Source organism: Dermacentor andersoni, chromosome 1 (assembly GCF_023375885.2).
Source record: "Dermacentor andersoni chromosome 1, qqDerAnde1_hic_scaffold, whole genome shotgun sequence".
In the NCBI taxonomy this organism is placed as follows: domain Eukaryota; kingdom Metazoa; phylum Arthropoda; class Arachnida; order Ixodida; family Ixodidae; genus Dermacentor; species Dermacentor andersoni.
The window spans coordinates 260,912,071-260,926,772 of record NC_092814.1 but is presented as its reverse complement, the minus strand read 5'-3'; the positions used below and the strand labels follow the sequence as shown (position 1 = coordinate 260,926,772).

General features: G+C 44.2%; 1 protein-coding gene across 1 annotated transcript; it reads left to right on the top strand.

Annotated features, from left to right (window-relative positions):
- The first annotated feature begins 2,736 nt into the window (after positions 1-2,736).
- On the top strand, positions 2,737-10,143 carry LOC129380061 (antimicrobial peptide microplusin-like). Its single transcript, XM_050196575.3, has 5 exons — positions 2,737-3,090; positions 4,023-4,084; positions 5,209-5,298; positions 6,128-6,154; positions 9,891-10,143. The coding sequence occupies exons 1-5, from the start codon at positions 3,015-3,017 to the stop codon at positions 9,966-9,968; spliced, it is 333 nt and encodes a 110-aa protein (XP_050052532.1). The 5' UTR covers positions 2,737-3,014; the 3' UTR covers positions 9,969-10,143.
- The last annotated feature ends 4,559 nt before the right edge of the window (positions 10,144-14,702 follow it).

Here is a 14,702-nt window from a genome sequence, read left to right as displayed (position 1 = left end):
CATGACATTTGTTTGTGGTCTGCCATTGTCAAGAATGCTGAGGAAGAATATTGTAAAGAGTGTAAGACATGGTATGAGCAACTTTATTGATAGAATGGTGTGGCAAATAACTCGCATATACCGCATGTCCTATAACATGGCATGGCATATGGCATAGTTATACCTAAGTATATAAGAAACCTCACGGCGACGACGACGCCTACGGTAAAAGTTCGCTTGCAGTTTCCATATACTTCCTATCAAAATACTAAATTAATAAAACTGAAAAGAATCACAAGCACAAACAGAGAGAGAAGCAATGGTTGCAGAGCGTGTCAGGCGAAATAAACGGCTTCAATGCTATGCGCGTCCTCTTTCGGACGTGGCGGTGGCTTGCGCCACCAAGCTCTCTTTGATGCGAAGTATTCTTTGTGAATTTGAAGTAGTTTGAGCGTTCTATCTATCTATCTAGCCTCCTACAAAAATTATGGGGTTTTACATGCCAAAACCACGACCTGATTATGAGGCCCGCCGTAGTCGGGGGCTCCGAAAATTTGGACAACCTGGCGTTCTTTAAAGTGGACCTAAATCTGACACGGGTGTTTTCGCATTTCGGCTCCACAGAAATGCGGTCGCCGTAGCCGGGATCTGATTCCACGACCTCGTGCTTAGCTACCCAAAACCATAGCCCCTAAGCAAGCACGACGGGTATCTAGGCTTCTATGCCGCGGCACTGGCGGTGCCTACGAACTTGAGCCGCTCGGTATATGCTTATGGTCGTCATCAACCGGTCAGCAGTCGAGATAAGCAAGAGGCATTTAGAGTATGGGTGGAAGAAAACGAGGGAAGACATTTATACGACCGGATCCGTTACAGGCGAAGGTAGCGCTACAAGGGAGATAGAGAAGCTTCAAACAAGAATATGATTATGGAGAGGTATACAAATATGCTAGAACGAAAGACACGTAAAGCATACCTTATTAAATGATGCAGGCTTGATGACTATTTGTCGATGCCCCGTTTCAAAGGGGATGCCAATACATTACCATCATCATCGGGACGGAGGAAGGCTGTGTCGAAGGGCGAACGGAGAACCACCGGCCGGGTGAGGCTCATAGTTTGTGTCAAGAGTTCGTAACGCCAGTTTGCTGCGCATTGCAAGACAGTAGTCGACAGTGAAGAGAACAAACCATAGCGCGCTCGACGGGCCAGTGAGAGTGCCGACGCGCATGAAGCTCGTCTCACCAAAGCACGCTGCAGCCATACCAAGAAGACAGCCGAAGCTCGCGGAGGCCGTATCGCCCAAACGCGTCATTCGTATCGCGCCTCCCAGGAGCTGCAGGACGTCGAGCAGCGTTTGGAGGCCCTGGAGCGAAACAGTTAGCCAACATAGACGTGTGGCTGCCGAGACTTCTGAAGAACACAGCGAGCGCCTGCTCCGTTGTTTTTCAGCCAAGGAGACGATAGGCCGTATAACGTAAAACTTTTCTAATCTGTTTTCATTCCAATCGCCTGACGTGAAATTTAAGTAACCACATACGTAAGCATCGGGCGGTAAGCTGCTTCGTTGTTTGAACAGCCTAATCAAAGTTTCTCCTCATTTATATTAGGTCACGCTTGTTTGCTTTGAAAGTGGATAGCATTGCCTATCTTCAAATAGTTTCCTTATCTAACTGGCTGACAAGAGGCGAGGAGCATGCATAAGTGAGAGAGTCTTCTCCATTTCTGATCAGTGCACGACAGCAGCACTGAACAACGGCGTGATGACTGCTAACGTGTTCTCATTGATCGTCTCATTCGGAGCCCACGCTGCCAATGTTCGTGCTCCGCGACGCCGTTCTTTACCGTCGCACCTTACGCCTTGAAGGACCAGAATTGTTGCTCGTTGTACCACGCCATCTCCGGAGATCAGTTCTTGAGCAGTTTGCATGACACCCCTACTTCACGCTGCCTCGGCGTTTCGCGCACTCCCCATACAATATATTCTGGGGGAGTTTTTTACATATTGGAAGTTCATTAAAGACTTCGCTATTTCAACTGCCACAGGGATATTATGCCGGGAGAATAAGTAACAAGAAATTTGTGAACCGAAGCACGCTACTGTAACATTCTCTGTAAATCGCCAAAAACAGTAGAGCACAATGTTATGAAGGCATACACCTCACTGAACTGTAACAGCGTAGCCGTGCTTACAAGGATCGTTCGGTGAGAAAACATGCATCCGATGGAGAGACCATGAAGTGAAAAAGACGCTACTGCTATTGTGGAGTTGCTTTCTCTGCAGCGCATGTCCGCGACCACGAAGACCTTCATGCTTGTAAGCTCATATCGAGATTCACACGTTGATCGTGAGAAAAAAGCAAGAAAGCCAGCAACGCAGGAGGAAAGATTGCGCAGAGCCCTCCAGCTGCACGTGGAATGTGCCAATACACTTTCAAATGAGCGTCCAAGAAGCGTGAAGAAATGGTGAAACTACAGTAACAAAGTAAATAAATGTAACCAATGACACCGTAGTACACAGACTAACCTCCAATGGCTATAACGCAGCGCTCAGCCTACACACCCAGTTCCCCACTCAGGCAGAGACGCAAGAGGCAAGTAAATACGCGGTGCTTATTGCCCGACGTCGCGCAACTGGTGAAAGTGGGAAGCGGCGCGCGTCTTCGATGGCGAGCGTATTCGTGTCCTTGGTTATCTCACGTGCGGCGGCGGCAGTTTTCAGATGCAGTGCGTGCCGGTTCATAAGCGGGATACATCAACGAGAGCGGGAGGATGTTGGCACCGTCAAGAATCGCACGTGTAACTTGTTCCTGACGCCAGTTCTGACCAATGCAGCCGAAGGTGCCTCATTATTTCTCGTGTGTGCAACGTCTGTCTGCACCCTCTGTAGGTGGCAACTTGCCTGTGTTGCAGCAGCTCGACAGCAACGTTTTTAGCGGTATAAAAAGGGGCCCGTATCGCCCCTAGACCCCACTAGCTTCATTTGAGCTTTCTGATTTCGCTGTGCGAGTATCGTGAAGAGCCAGAGAGTCACCATGAAGGCGTTTCTTGTTTGTGTCCTGCTCGCCATGGTCGGCGCTGTGAGCTTTGCTCACCACCTCGAGCTCTGCGGTGAGTATACTGGGTGTGGTTTATAGTGCAAGGCTTTTAAATGCTTACAACAAATCTGGAGTTGATATATGTGCCCTTACCCCATCAGAATTTTCTTGACTTAATTAGCAGGACTAATAATTCATGTCTATACGGTCAGCTATTTCAGGAGTGTAGATTAGTTGAGTGTACAGATTCTTGTTTACATTTATGTTATATATGTATATATATATATATATATATATTTCTGTGATGAGTGAAACGTCATTTAGTGCGTCTCATGCATTCTTGCAAAACTGTATTTTTGTATTGTCAAAAACACGCGGCAGCTCCGCGCTTCCAATGTATTGTATTCATAGGGGGCAGGGTGTATTTTCAAGCTGCACTTGCAGCTTTTCTTCCTTGACTCCCCCAGTCTGTTGGAAATAAGGTAATTCAATTAAATTCAAATTGAACCAAAATGCGGACCCTTGCTATAGGACTCAGTGGACGTAGGTGTTCCTTTTTACATTTGCGTTTGTTTATTTTAAAGACTAAGAAATTTATCATGACCCTTTTGAAATCAAATTCAGTTTCGCAATCCTTTGGAAGTGAGAGTATACATGCATGCGCTTGAAAGGTAAACGTTAATTTCTAGTGTAGTGCCCGTGAAGGTGAAAATCATATTTGTTGGAAATACTGGGGCCAATGGCGTATTATTGGAGCGATGAGTTCGAATCTTTGTCATGACTTGGGCCGTACACCTGTTCTTTTTCATTTGCAGCTCTGTCATACCGTTATACATGTCATATATCCATGGTGAACATGGACACCTACGGCCGTAATGGATAGAAGGAGATTTGTAAAATCGGCGCGTGTTATGGTGCCGCTCAAGTATATCTGCAACAAGCGCGTTCTAATATGTTTCTGTTGTGTGCCTCCATGACGACGGTGCTCGATTTTCTTCTGCGCAGATAAACAAGACGGACAGCTGAAGAATGAACTGCAATGCATTGGTCTTCACATATCACGAGGGGTAAGAGCAACAGCTATATATGTATTGCAGCGTGTGATTCGAGAGTACGATGGCGTGTTAGGTTTCTTTCCCTTTCTGAACCGTTAATTCGGGCTTCTGGACTTTCGACGAGAGAGTTTATTGGGATGAAAGAGGCCCCGATGGAGATCCGGGAAGCGCATGGCAGAATGATGTTTCGCAGCAGGTGCTACAAATCATTAGGCTACTTGTGCCCACAGTAGACGGTAAATATGTGATGATGTAAATAAGTGGCACGTTAAGTTATTGGACGCTGCTCTCCTGTAATATCAACTTACAGGCGATATTGCAGCTAGTGAACAATAATGATAGAGTAAATTTTGTCCGAGAATGATATGGAATGGCTTCACATATGGTTTTTTTTCTGTTCTTTTTTTTTACGTGGAGGCGATTAACCAGCCCCATCGAATGAAATGACGTCTGAATTTCACCCTGAGACACACAATTTCGAGCAGTGAGGCTCATGCAAAGGCAAAGAATACGCACAGGCAAACGCAGACACGACTCCCATTCATGCCAGCAGTTATGAAGTTCAAGTGAAACGAAGAAACTTTATGTGTGTTTAAAGAGGATGTCTTGCGTTTATTGAGTACGCACGCATGTCCTAATATTTTTTATGTCACATGACGATACGTGAATGTGTGGGATATGGCTCTGGAAACGTGTACGCATCTTTCTCTAAGATAAGCGTGCAAACACGCACACAAGAAGTTAAAAGGAAAGCAAGACTAAACGCCACAAAACACAACTAAACACTATTCGTTGCTTCACCTGACTATATTTGCACATCTATAAGTTTCAGTAACAGGAATCCATATACCAATTCGCTCGACATTGCGTCACTCAAACCGCACACATCTTGCACGGAGTTCCAAATGGTATGTTCTTTTTATTCGCCATGATATTCTCCCTATCACCGGTTAGTCAGAATTCGGTTTGGTTGTGTGCTGGTTTGGTTTGCTGCCACTGTTAGCGTGTGCCTTTTATTACGAGCAATTCTTGCGTGCGAGCTGCTTTGTGTTCCAATCCGATATACACTGAATGAAGCGCGAGTAATTTTTGTCTCAACCGTATTCAGCTTAACTTTCCCTGGCCATCTAATGCAGGCGAACCAAAGCTTTGACAAGGCGTTGAAGACTCTCGGCTGCCAGGACTGGAGCTGCGTGATCCGGAAGCTCTGCGTCGGAAACAACCTGGTGAGTTCTTGTTTCCTCTCCGGAAGTTTTTAATACTACACAATATACACTCGCGCAGTAAGGCCAGATTTATGTCTCCATGCGAACTGCCCAGTAAGACGTCAATGTAATATAGTGTTAGAGTTTGTTGCCTACAACGTATAAAATATCATGTCCTTCGGGAGCGTTTCCAGCACGACCATAGAAGAGAACGCTATTGTAATTATTATGAAAAGGGCTATCACAACTACACCAAATAAGGCTTGCACGGGTGGTTTCTGTACTTTTGCGAACACAAACTGGCCCGAGTTACGTTAATCAAATTGATATCTCCTTTCTCTTCGACACCTTGTTCCCAATGTCATATAGTGAAGTTAGCTCTTTAGGTAATACAAACTTGAGAATCAGGAAAGTTTAAAACAAAAAGAAACTCTACATCATGCAATGGTGCTGCATGACCACAGCTGTGGCTCGCCGTAAGCAAGACTTAACGAATGTGGAGGCAAAACATTTGCGTTTTGTTTTCGGAACACTGCTATAAAAGAAAGCCGGTAGAAATCCTGACGTTGCGCAGCAGAAATAATTTAAATCAAGGCTACTATTAGAAAATTTATTGTTTCGTACGAAGAAATTGTGAATGACAATAAAATGAGGTTGTTCTTCAGTCACTTCGACTTCGTTAATATTTTGGTAACTGCAGAAGATAGGTCTGTAAATTGTTGCTCTACATTTCATACAATAGTGAATGCCACCGTATTTGTGTAATAAATAAAGGGGTGTAATCCTAGCAAAAAGTAGTGCTTTATACCTTCAAAGATTCATAGAATTTTTCTATACTTTTCTTCAACAGGAAGCTGCCATGGCCAACCACTTCACGGTGAGTCGATCTGCAACAACATGGACGTTAGAATTTATGGAACCACTCACTCTTAATCTTCTACGGGTTGAGAGCCACTGACAAATGCGTCCCTGTATTTTTTTACTACGGCTTGTTTCGTTTGCTAGAAGTGAGCGGAAATAAAAACGGAAAATGAACTAAAATGTATGTCGAGAGAAAAAAAAAACATACTGTAGTGCCATTGCATTGAATACACTGCAATTTGAAGTGACAGTTACTTACTTTCGGAAAGCTCATTAGTAAATTAATATACTGCAGCTGGTGACTTAAAATTACAGCCAGGAGAATGTTGTCAGTGATTCGTTCCTGAACGTGCACGTATATTTATTTCTGACCGATAGTGCGGGAATACCATGTTCCTGGTTTACTTTCCAATTCACACACCGCTAGCATCTACTGCCTGGCGGTGCAAACTGTTGATCTCTTTTTAGAGCACAACCGCAAGAATAAAAAAAAGAAAGCCTTCTGAAAAAGTGTTCACCGCAAGTGTCACTTTTCACTGCAAGAGGAATGAAAGCAGGGTCAGGACGAAACTTTGCAGAAATTCGACGGATGTTGTGTACGGGATGATCACTTTTAAGGTGTGGGGAAATTTTTAAAGCAAATAGCATAATTCTTGTCCTGGAGCTCGATTATTCGAAAAGGCGGACACTGCTAGCACGAGAAATTGAACCACACATTCAACCACTAAAGAAAAACATCAGTAATTATGTTCCTAATGACTTATTCTACTGCGCATATTGCAATTGACGAATTGTAGCCGGATAGTTTCGAAGACGTATCCACATGAAATTTTCCAGGATGCCACCAGTTTATCGATATCAGTTCGCAAAGTCTGGGACGAAATGCATGGGCGCTCCAGTTTGTGCTTAAATGCATAGCAGAGCTTTTTTACGACGTTGTATGGCGCATCTCTCAAGACTTGTATCTTTCTAGAAAATAAATACAAGTTGATGCGCCTCTCAAGCTCACCGGCTACGATGAACAAATTAAAATATGTGCCGTAAGGTAGTGAATTAAGAAGTGAATCAGTGATCTTTTTATTTGGCTGAACATGTATTTCGGTTTCTCCTGCAAGTAATGTTCGTCGCTCTACTTAATGTAGCTTAAGAACCAGCATTATGTTATATGCAACAAGTGGTTCAAGAAGATTCCGTCAAACTTAAAACCTATAACCTCTCGTAATATAATGGCCCAAATGGAGACGTCGTAGGCAATGCTTTTATGCTAATTACCAATGAACGCGATGATGAGGATAACTTGAAAGAGCGTAGGTTTGGGCATGTTGGTATTCCATAACTTTTAGGTTTTTAGCGCACAAACAGGGACGAGAGATAGAGGTACGACGCGGACACAGCGCTGTGTGCACGTCGTGCCTCTGTCTCTCGTCCCTCTTTGTGCGCTAAAAACCTAAAAGTTATGAGAATAAATTCAGCTGTTGCAGGAAAGCAACAAAAATAGCACACAAAAATGGCACTTCGCCATAAGAGAAATTACCTTGAAATATTTACTGAAGGAGATAAAAATAAGTTATAGCGAGGAAAGTAAAAAATAAAGGTGCTAAAGAAAGCCACAACAAAGAAAGTAAAAAGAAATTAAATATATCAGGACGTGAACTACGCAAAACAGATCAACAAGGGACTAGAATGACAGGCGTACGAAAAATAAAAGTTCGCAAAATGTGATGGGAAGAGGGTTTCGGAGAAAGAGGGCCCACCTAGCATATCATCTGAGGGGATAAATTTAAGCGCGAGGGCCAACTTATGGAATGCTCAAGAAAACGTATAGTGCGGCCTTCTGGAAAAGCTTCAAGTGAAGTCAAGTTACTTTAAGCCGGTAAATAAAGATACGTAACTAACATTTTCAAAGGCACGCTTGAACCTCTTTACGAGCCAGTATTGCAATTCAAAACGGCCTTAAAAATGGGGAAAATCCGAGCGGGTCACATTAAGGTGTGGTGACAGAGCCTGCGGAGGAGAGATCACGTGAGCAGCGTGTGTAACAAGTACAGAATGGACGGGCGCGTTTCGTTATGTAGGCGTGAGTCTCTTTGGTGGCAAGTCTGACAGTTTCCATGTTTTTTGTGTTGAATGATCCTGCAATGCCGCATAATCTTACAAGAGTTTGTCTTTGCTATTACAGTTACTTTTTTCGGAAAGGTAGAGGAAGACGGTTTTTTTCCATTAGTGTTTTTTTTTTACAGCTGCGTCCCGTTTTGGAAGAATTACGTGTAAGTAGATGTGTGTGCCTCTTCGAGGCACCCACATCGAGTAGGCAGACATTGATCGTGTCCATTTTCAGCGCAAAAAGGCGATATACGCTGGAAGCGCTTTTCGTGTGTTTACCACGCCGTTGCGCGACACATCTCGAAAGGCATATCCTCTCTGTGCTCACTGCAATCGGCGGTTCCGCTGGATTGCGGCTTCACGGCCGTCTCGCAGGTGCTCAAGAACGTTCACAATCAGGATACTGCAAAACGAAAAAAAATGGTAGCAGAATTAGATTAAATTTGGGATTTTAACATTCTTGAATTGCGCAGAGGATTATGAGGATGAGGGATGAAAGTAGTGGAGGGCACCGGTTTATCTTGAGCACCTCGGTTTCATTAACCAACACCCTAAGCACGATCGTTTCTTTGTTTTCCATTTCGCCTCCGTCGAAATGGAATCGAACCCTCGACATCTTGCTCAGGACCACAGCGCCTTAGCCAGTGAGGCAGCGCACTAGGTGTGCGAAATGAAAACAATGAAGCCAAGTTCATCTTATAAGGGAATCACCCCAAAGAATACTTTGATATAGATCATCTGCGCGTGGGACAGAGGCACAGCAGTCTTAAAAGAAGGATGTGTCTTGTCAAAAAATGTGTACATATTGCCATTTTATACAGCCGGCAGACTAGGCGCATACGGGCCCTCAACTTGACATTATACTCCTTGAATCTATTGTCGATATGTTTCTTAAAATAATTATTGTACGCATTGAAACTGGCCTTTCTGCAAACTTAAGTGCATGGGAGCTAGAACTACTGTTCATATCGAACACAGCTTCAGGTATGCTGCATCTCGATTCGTACGCACGAAGCTGTTCTCGCGATAAATGAGGTCGTAGGAGGCACCAGCCAAAGGTGGCAGGGAACGTTTTGTTAGCGGAGGTGGCCGACCAATGAGAAAAGCAGCCTTCGAATTAGTTACTTTATCATGTCGACCCTCTGCTATTAGGTAGTTCCCCTGCCACATCGTAATTTCTTGTCTGTTGCGATGACATTAAAGTAAAAGGGTGATTTTAAACGCAGTCGTTGTTTGACATATGTGGTTTTTAGGAGTTGGACACACAAGAACGAAATACATTTCATTTGTGAACGGGCACGAAGCAAGGAAAAGAATATCTCCTGTGTGGTATTTTATTGCCTGTGGGCTTGAGTATGAGCATGGAGCATAGTATTATTTGAACAGCAATATCTATTAGTCAAAGGATAAGAAGCCAGCAAGCCAAGAGAAAGGACAGCATAGGAGAAATTACTTATATGTATTAATTAATTGTATTTGTATTTCTAATTGTAAGAAATGATTATATGAGGCAAATTATATGCAAAGGAAAGTGGATGACAGAACTGGCCACAGGTGGGATACAAACCCACGTCTTCGCATTACATATATAAATATACATATACGTTGCATATGACACCCTTGATCGTTTATTTTTTTTGTTTTTACAGAAGCCGCAAATCGCGGAGATTCACAGTGCTGCCACCACGTGCGATCCAGAGGCCGGGCACCACCACCACCACCACTGAGTGCTGCCCAGTTTTGAAAATATTCTAGAGACGAGCCTTCTATGGGCTGAACGTTCCTACACTGTCCAGAGGTGTGCCATCGAGGGACTCCGGGCAGCTTTTACCCTTGTTGCAATTAAAGGTTAAAACTTTTTACCTTTGTTGTGTTGAGGGCAAATAAAAACACTTTGTGTGATACTTTGACGACTCTTTATGATCATTTGTTAAAACGTGGAAATGCACACTCTCAATTTGGTGCTACATTTGAATGCGATGCATTCTTTGTCCAGCGTTAGTAGATCAGTCAGTGACCCAAATTGTCTGCTAGCTCTGACCACCGGGTATGCCAAAGTGGTCGTGATATGATCGTGGTAGTTTTTCAAACCGTATATACAGGGTGATACTATTTCCGTTTTTTTTTTTTGCAATTTTAAAGAAATAGTCTGTTGCCGGTAACATAATTCTTGAGCTGGATTATTCACAGTGGCGGACATTATTTACACTAGGAATTTAAACAAATATTCAACTACTTAAGAAAACTCCACAATTTATCTTTTAAAATGATTACTTGACGGTACATATTGCAATTTACGAATTGTTGCCGGTGAGTTTCCAAGGCCTATCCACTTGGAATGAATTTCTGGAATGACGCCATTTTGGAGGTATGCGCCATGAAGCTTGCCCTAAATATGCACTGTTTTGCCATTTCCTTTACTTTTTAACAAAACGCTATTTGATGTGTTGAAGCACAAAAGTAACTGAACACCCATGTATTTCGTTCGACACTTCAGTAAATAATATCTCGAAACCGGTGTCATCCTGGAAATTCGATTATAGTGCTATAGTTTATAGTCCTGCAAGCTCGGCGGCTACAATTCCTAAATTGCAACATCTGCCGCCGTCCAGCGGACCAGGGCCGTTGCCGAGGATCTCCAAAGATTTTTCTCGGGCGATGGACCCCTGGCAGCCTAGCCCCGGGCACCAACAGCAATAACCGCTGGACAAATAAAGTTCATTCCTATTCTATCCTATCCTATCCTATCCTATCCTATCCTATCCTATCCACAATGTAACTAATTCAGCAGTTAATTAGTGAATTTCTGCTAATTAGTTTAATACGTTTGGATTTCTCGTGCCTGTAAGGTCCGCCTCTTAGAATAATCCATTTCAAGGACGAGAATTATGCCGTCTGCCACAGGTGATTTTTTAAAGTTCTATAAAACCTAAACATTATCGCCCTGCATATGAATGTATGCATGACATGAATGACATCTCATGACATTTATGATATATGGGCAGCAAGGTATGTGCTCCGAGTCGTCTTGCCATCGAAGTCGTTGTATACAGTACAGGTATGACAAGAAATGCATGCATGACATGACAGCAATTGCATAAATGACGTGACGGCTATGTCATGGCATGCTCGTGGTCACAATGTCATCGTGGTCGTTGCTTTAAATAAATTTATGTCAGGATACGCATGACATCCAGAGCATGCATGCATGAGACGAATGCCATGGCATGAGATGATATTTGGGCCACTACGTGTGTGCTGCTGGTCGTGTTGGCGTCGTGGTTATTTCTTTAACTAGATTGACATAACAGCGAGCAATATGCGCACCCCGCACCCAGGGGTGGCCCCAGGCCCGCCACCACTGAACATCTTCTGAGTCGTGAGCAAGCAGTCATCAGCCGTCGCCTGCCGCTCGAACGTTCCGGTGAGAATCCGGGAATCACTCAGCATTGTAAAGGCAGAAGTGCACGCTGGGCAAGCGCGTTTAAGCTCATGAACTTGATTTGCGCCAAGAAAACCTGTCCATGCTTTCACACTTGCTTCAGAGCAAGCCTACTGCACTATCAATATGTCGGCTGCTTTTAACTGCTCCAAATAAATATACTGACCAATACAAGTCTTGGGGAGATCATCTTATCATTCGAGTGTTCATAATGGTAACCTCTAGATACGGAGTAAGTTGAGACGTTGTGTGCGTAATTGACGAAGCTACATTAAATATATTTTCAAGTATTGATCTTAAATGGTTAAAGTGAGTAATTTGGAGCCCATCCTCGAGATTATATAGCCGAGCGAAGACATTTTGACTAAACATGTTTCTGTAAGAGCTATTCAAACAAATATTTTCCAGTTAAACGGTCTCGGAAAGCTCAATTGACGCAGAAAAAAAGCGTCTGTAAGTAAAATCAACCTGACCGCACGTAGCCTTTTGTGATGTCAATAATATGGCTCCGTAAGCGTGTTCCTGGTGGCCAGTCCGCTTTGGATTTTTATTAACGCTGTTTATTCGAAGGCAAGCAGTTCACAGTTTTAATATCAATATAGCAGCGAACGTGTGTCGCCGAAAGCTTGCTTTGTCGTAGGAGCGACGCATGACGCAATGATGGTGCAGGATTTGCGCGTCGCTGGCTTGAAGACAATGAGCCGCCGGCGTGGGAAGGAAAATAACGAAGGTGAACAGCTCACGGAGCCGTGCCGATGGTGACGGTGCCATTGTGACGAAATCGGGGCGGCGATATTGACGGCTCAGGCGTTTTTTTTTTTTGCGTTGACTTCGCTTTCAGAAAGAGATAGTACTGTAAATGCAGAGTCATTCGTTCTTGCCTCGTAGGTTTAAATACGGGCTTGAACTCTGTATCTCATTCATCCCGGAGAGTAGGCGTATATAGGCGGGGAAGTGCTCTCTCTCACACACACGCTCGCCCGCACGCGCACACACACACTCGCACGCACGCATACACACGCACACGTACACGCACACACACACACACACACATTCACGCACACGCACGCATGCGCACACACACGCTCGCACGGACACACACGTGCGCACGCACACACGCGTGCACATGCACGCACACGCATGCTCGCACACACACGCACGCACACGCACACACATTCGCACGCACGCTCGCACACACACACGCGCACGCACACGCACGCACGCACACGCAGAGAGAGATACGACACATATTCACTCGCATTCACATTTATACACGTCCACGCGTGCACACACGCACGAGAAGGTACGCACGCAGGCACACGGAACTGCACGCATACACAAACGCGTGCATGCTCGCACATGCATACACACACTAATGTACACGCATATTCAAATACGGAGACACAAACACGCGCGCACACGCAAATGCAAGTACACACGCACGCACGCTCATGGCGTGTACGCCCATATACACTCCCTCTCCTTCCCTGCTGCCTCGCAAAAACATGCGCGTGCAAACAGACTGAATGGCGCTCGCTGAGCAATTACCGTTCAAAACGCCAGCTCTAATAAATAGCTTTACGGTTTAAATTTCGCGCTTCTTCAAGTCTATGTGCCCTCTGCTGAACGGTTGCAAGACCATTTGCTCCTGTCGTGTGACATAACCGCCCACTTCCGACCAAGACACTGTTTAAACGCAAGATCAATGTTCTAAGTGTCATAAATGCATATGTTGTTACAAAAGACTACTCTCTTGGCGCAGACAGTTGAAACTTGTTGATAGTCGGCTGTTATATAGAAATAAGATTGTTTAAAATATTGCCCATTCAGTTACGCTTGTGCATTGGCATGAAGTTCTACCGGATGGTGAAGGTGCAATGTCCAGAATTTCCTGAGTATGTCCATGCTACAAGGCATGACAGTATATACACGACAGTATATACGATTTTTTAACGTAACAAAAAGACATGCGCATGCTTGTTGTTATGTTCTTTAAGGAATAAAATATAATAAAAGCAATGACTTAACAAATAAGCAACCCACTTCTACGTTTTAGGAAGCAAAAATAGAAAATATAATATTTCAAGAGCACTCCTGAAAGAAACAAAACTGAAATTAAATCATGAGTTCCGTGTTTCGGCCATCTGGTAGAAGACTGTCGAACTCAGTCCTACGTGGCGTTAAAGAAAAATGATTTCGCGGCGTCGCACCACTGCCAGCACGGCGGGGAACGATTGGTGAGAGCGATTAAACGATTCGGCCACGGCTTACAACGTTTTTGCAAGTGATACGCTCGGGGTTTTATAGATACCACGTACGACTGTGTCAAAAATCTCTCTTGGGAACAGTGTTATGCATATGTGTAGAGAGTCAGGGATAGGCATCAATCGAAAGCTGAGTCTCCGGACTACATACGCTGCAGCGACTTTTATGACAGACGCCGTAGTTTTATCAAAGCTACCGTTTGTCTCGAAAATCAAGTACAAATTTTCGTCGTTTCCATAGACTTCCATTGCTGAATTTTTAACTGCTCTGGGAACAAAATTCTTGCTTGCCACAGCGTGATCACTACATTTGGCTCGTGTGGATTGTCTTCCAGAACATGCCTGGCACCTGCCTTTTTCAATAATCAACCTGCAGCTTTTGTTATTGGCGAAAAACTCGCTCGTTCTATAGAAAACGCGCTAGCTTCGTGCCGGGGCCGCTTGGGGCGCTAGTTGTACGTGTCCAGAAAAGCTGGATATGGTAAATTAAAAAGAGTAGAAGGCCGAGTACACTGTGTTGAGTTACACCGGCGGTGACGTCAGGAGGGACAGAGAAAAAGTTACCAACAACAGTGAACTGTTCGCCATTAGAAAGAAAATTACGAATCCGTGATGGGTTATTGAGTCAAGTTTAATTGCAGAGAGCTTTGATATCAGGCGACTATGGGCTACACGATCGTATGCTTTCTAGAAGTCCAAAAAAACGCAGTCAATTTGTTTACTACTGTTCACATCAAAGTGTAAGTCTGCCGTGA

Bases quoted from the DNA above. Each gene is read 5' to 3' on its own strand.
- LOC129380061 (XM_050196575.3), top strand. From the start codon at position 3,015: ATGAAGGCGTTTCTTGTTTGTGTCCTGCTCGCCATGGTCGGCGCTGTG. The intron at 5,299-6,127 runs GTGAGTTCTTGT...TTTCTTCAACAG, and splicing joins TCTGCGTCGGAAACAACCTG to GAAGCTGCCATGGCCAACCA. The intron at 6,155-9,890 runs GTGAGTCGATCT...TTGTTTTTACAG, and splicing joins CCATGGCCAACCACTTCACG to AAGCCGCAAATCGCGGAGAT.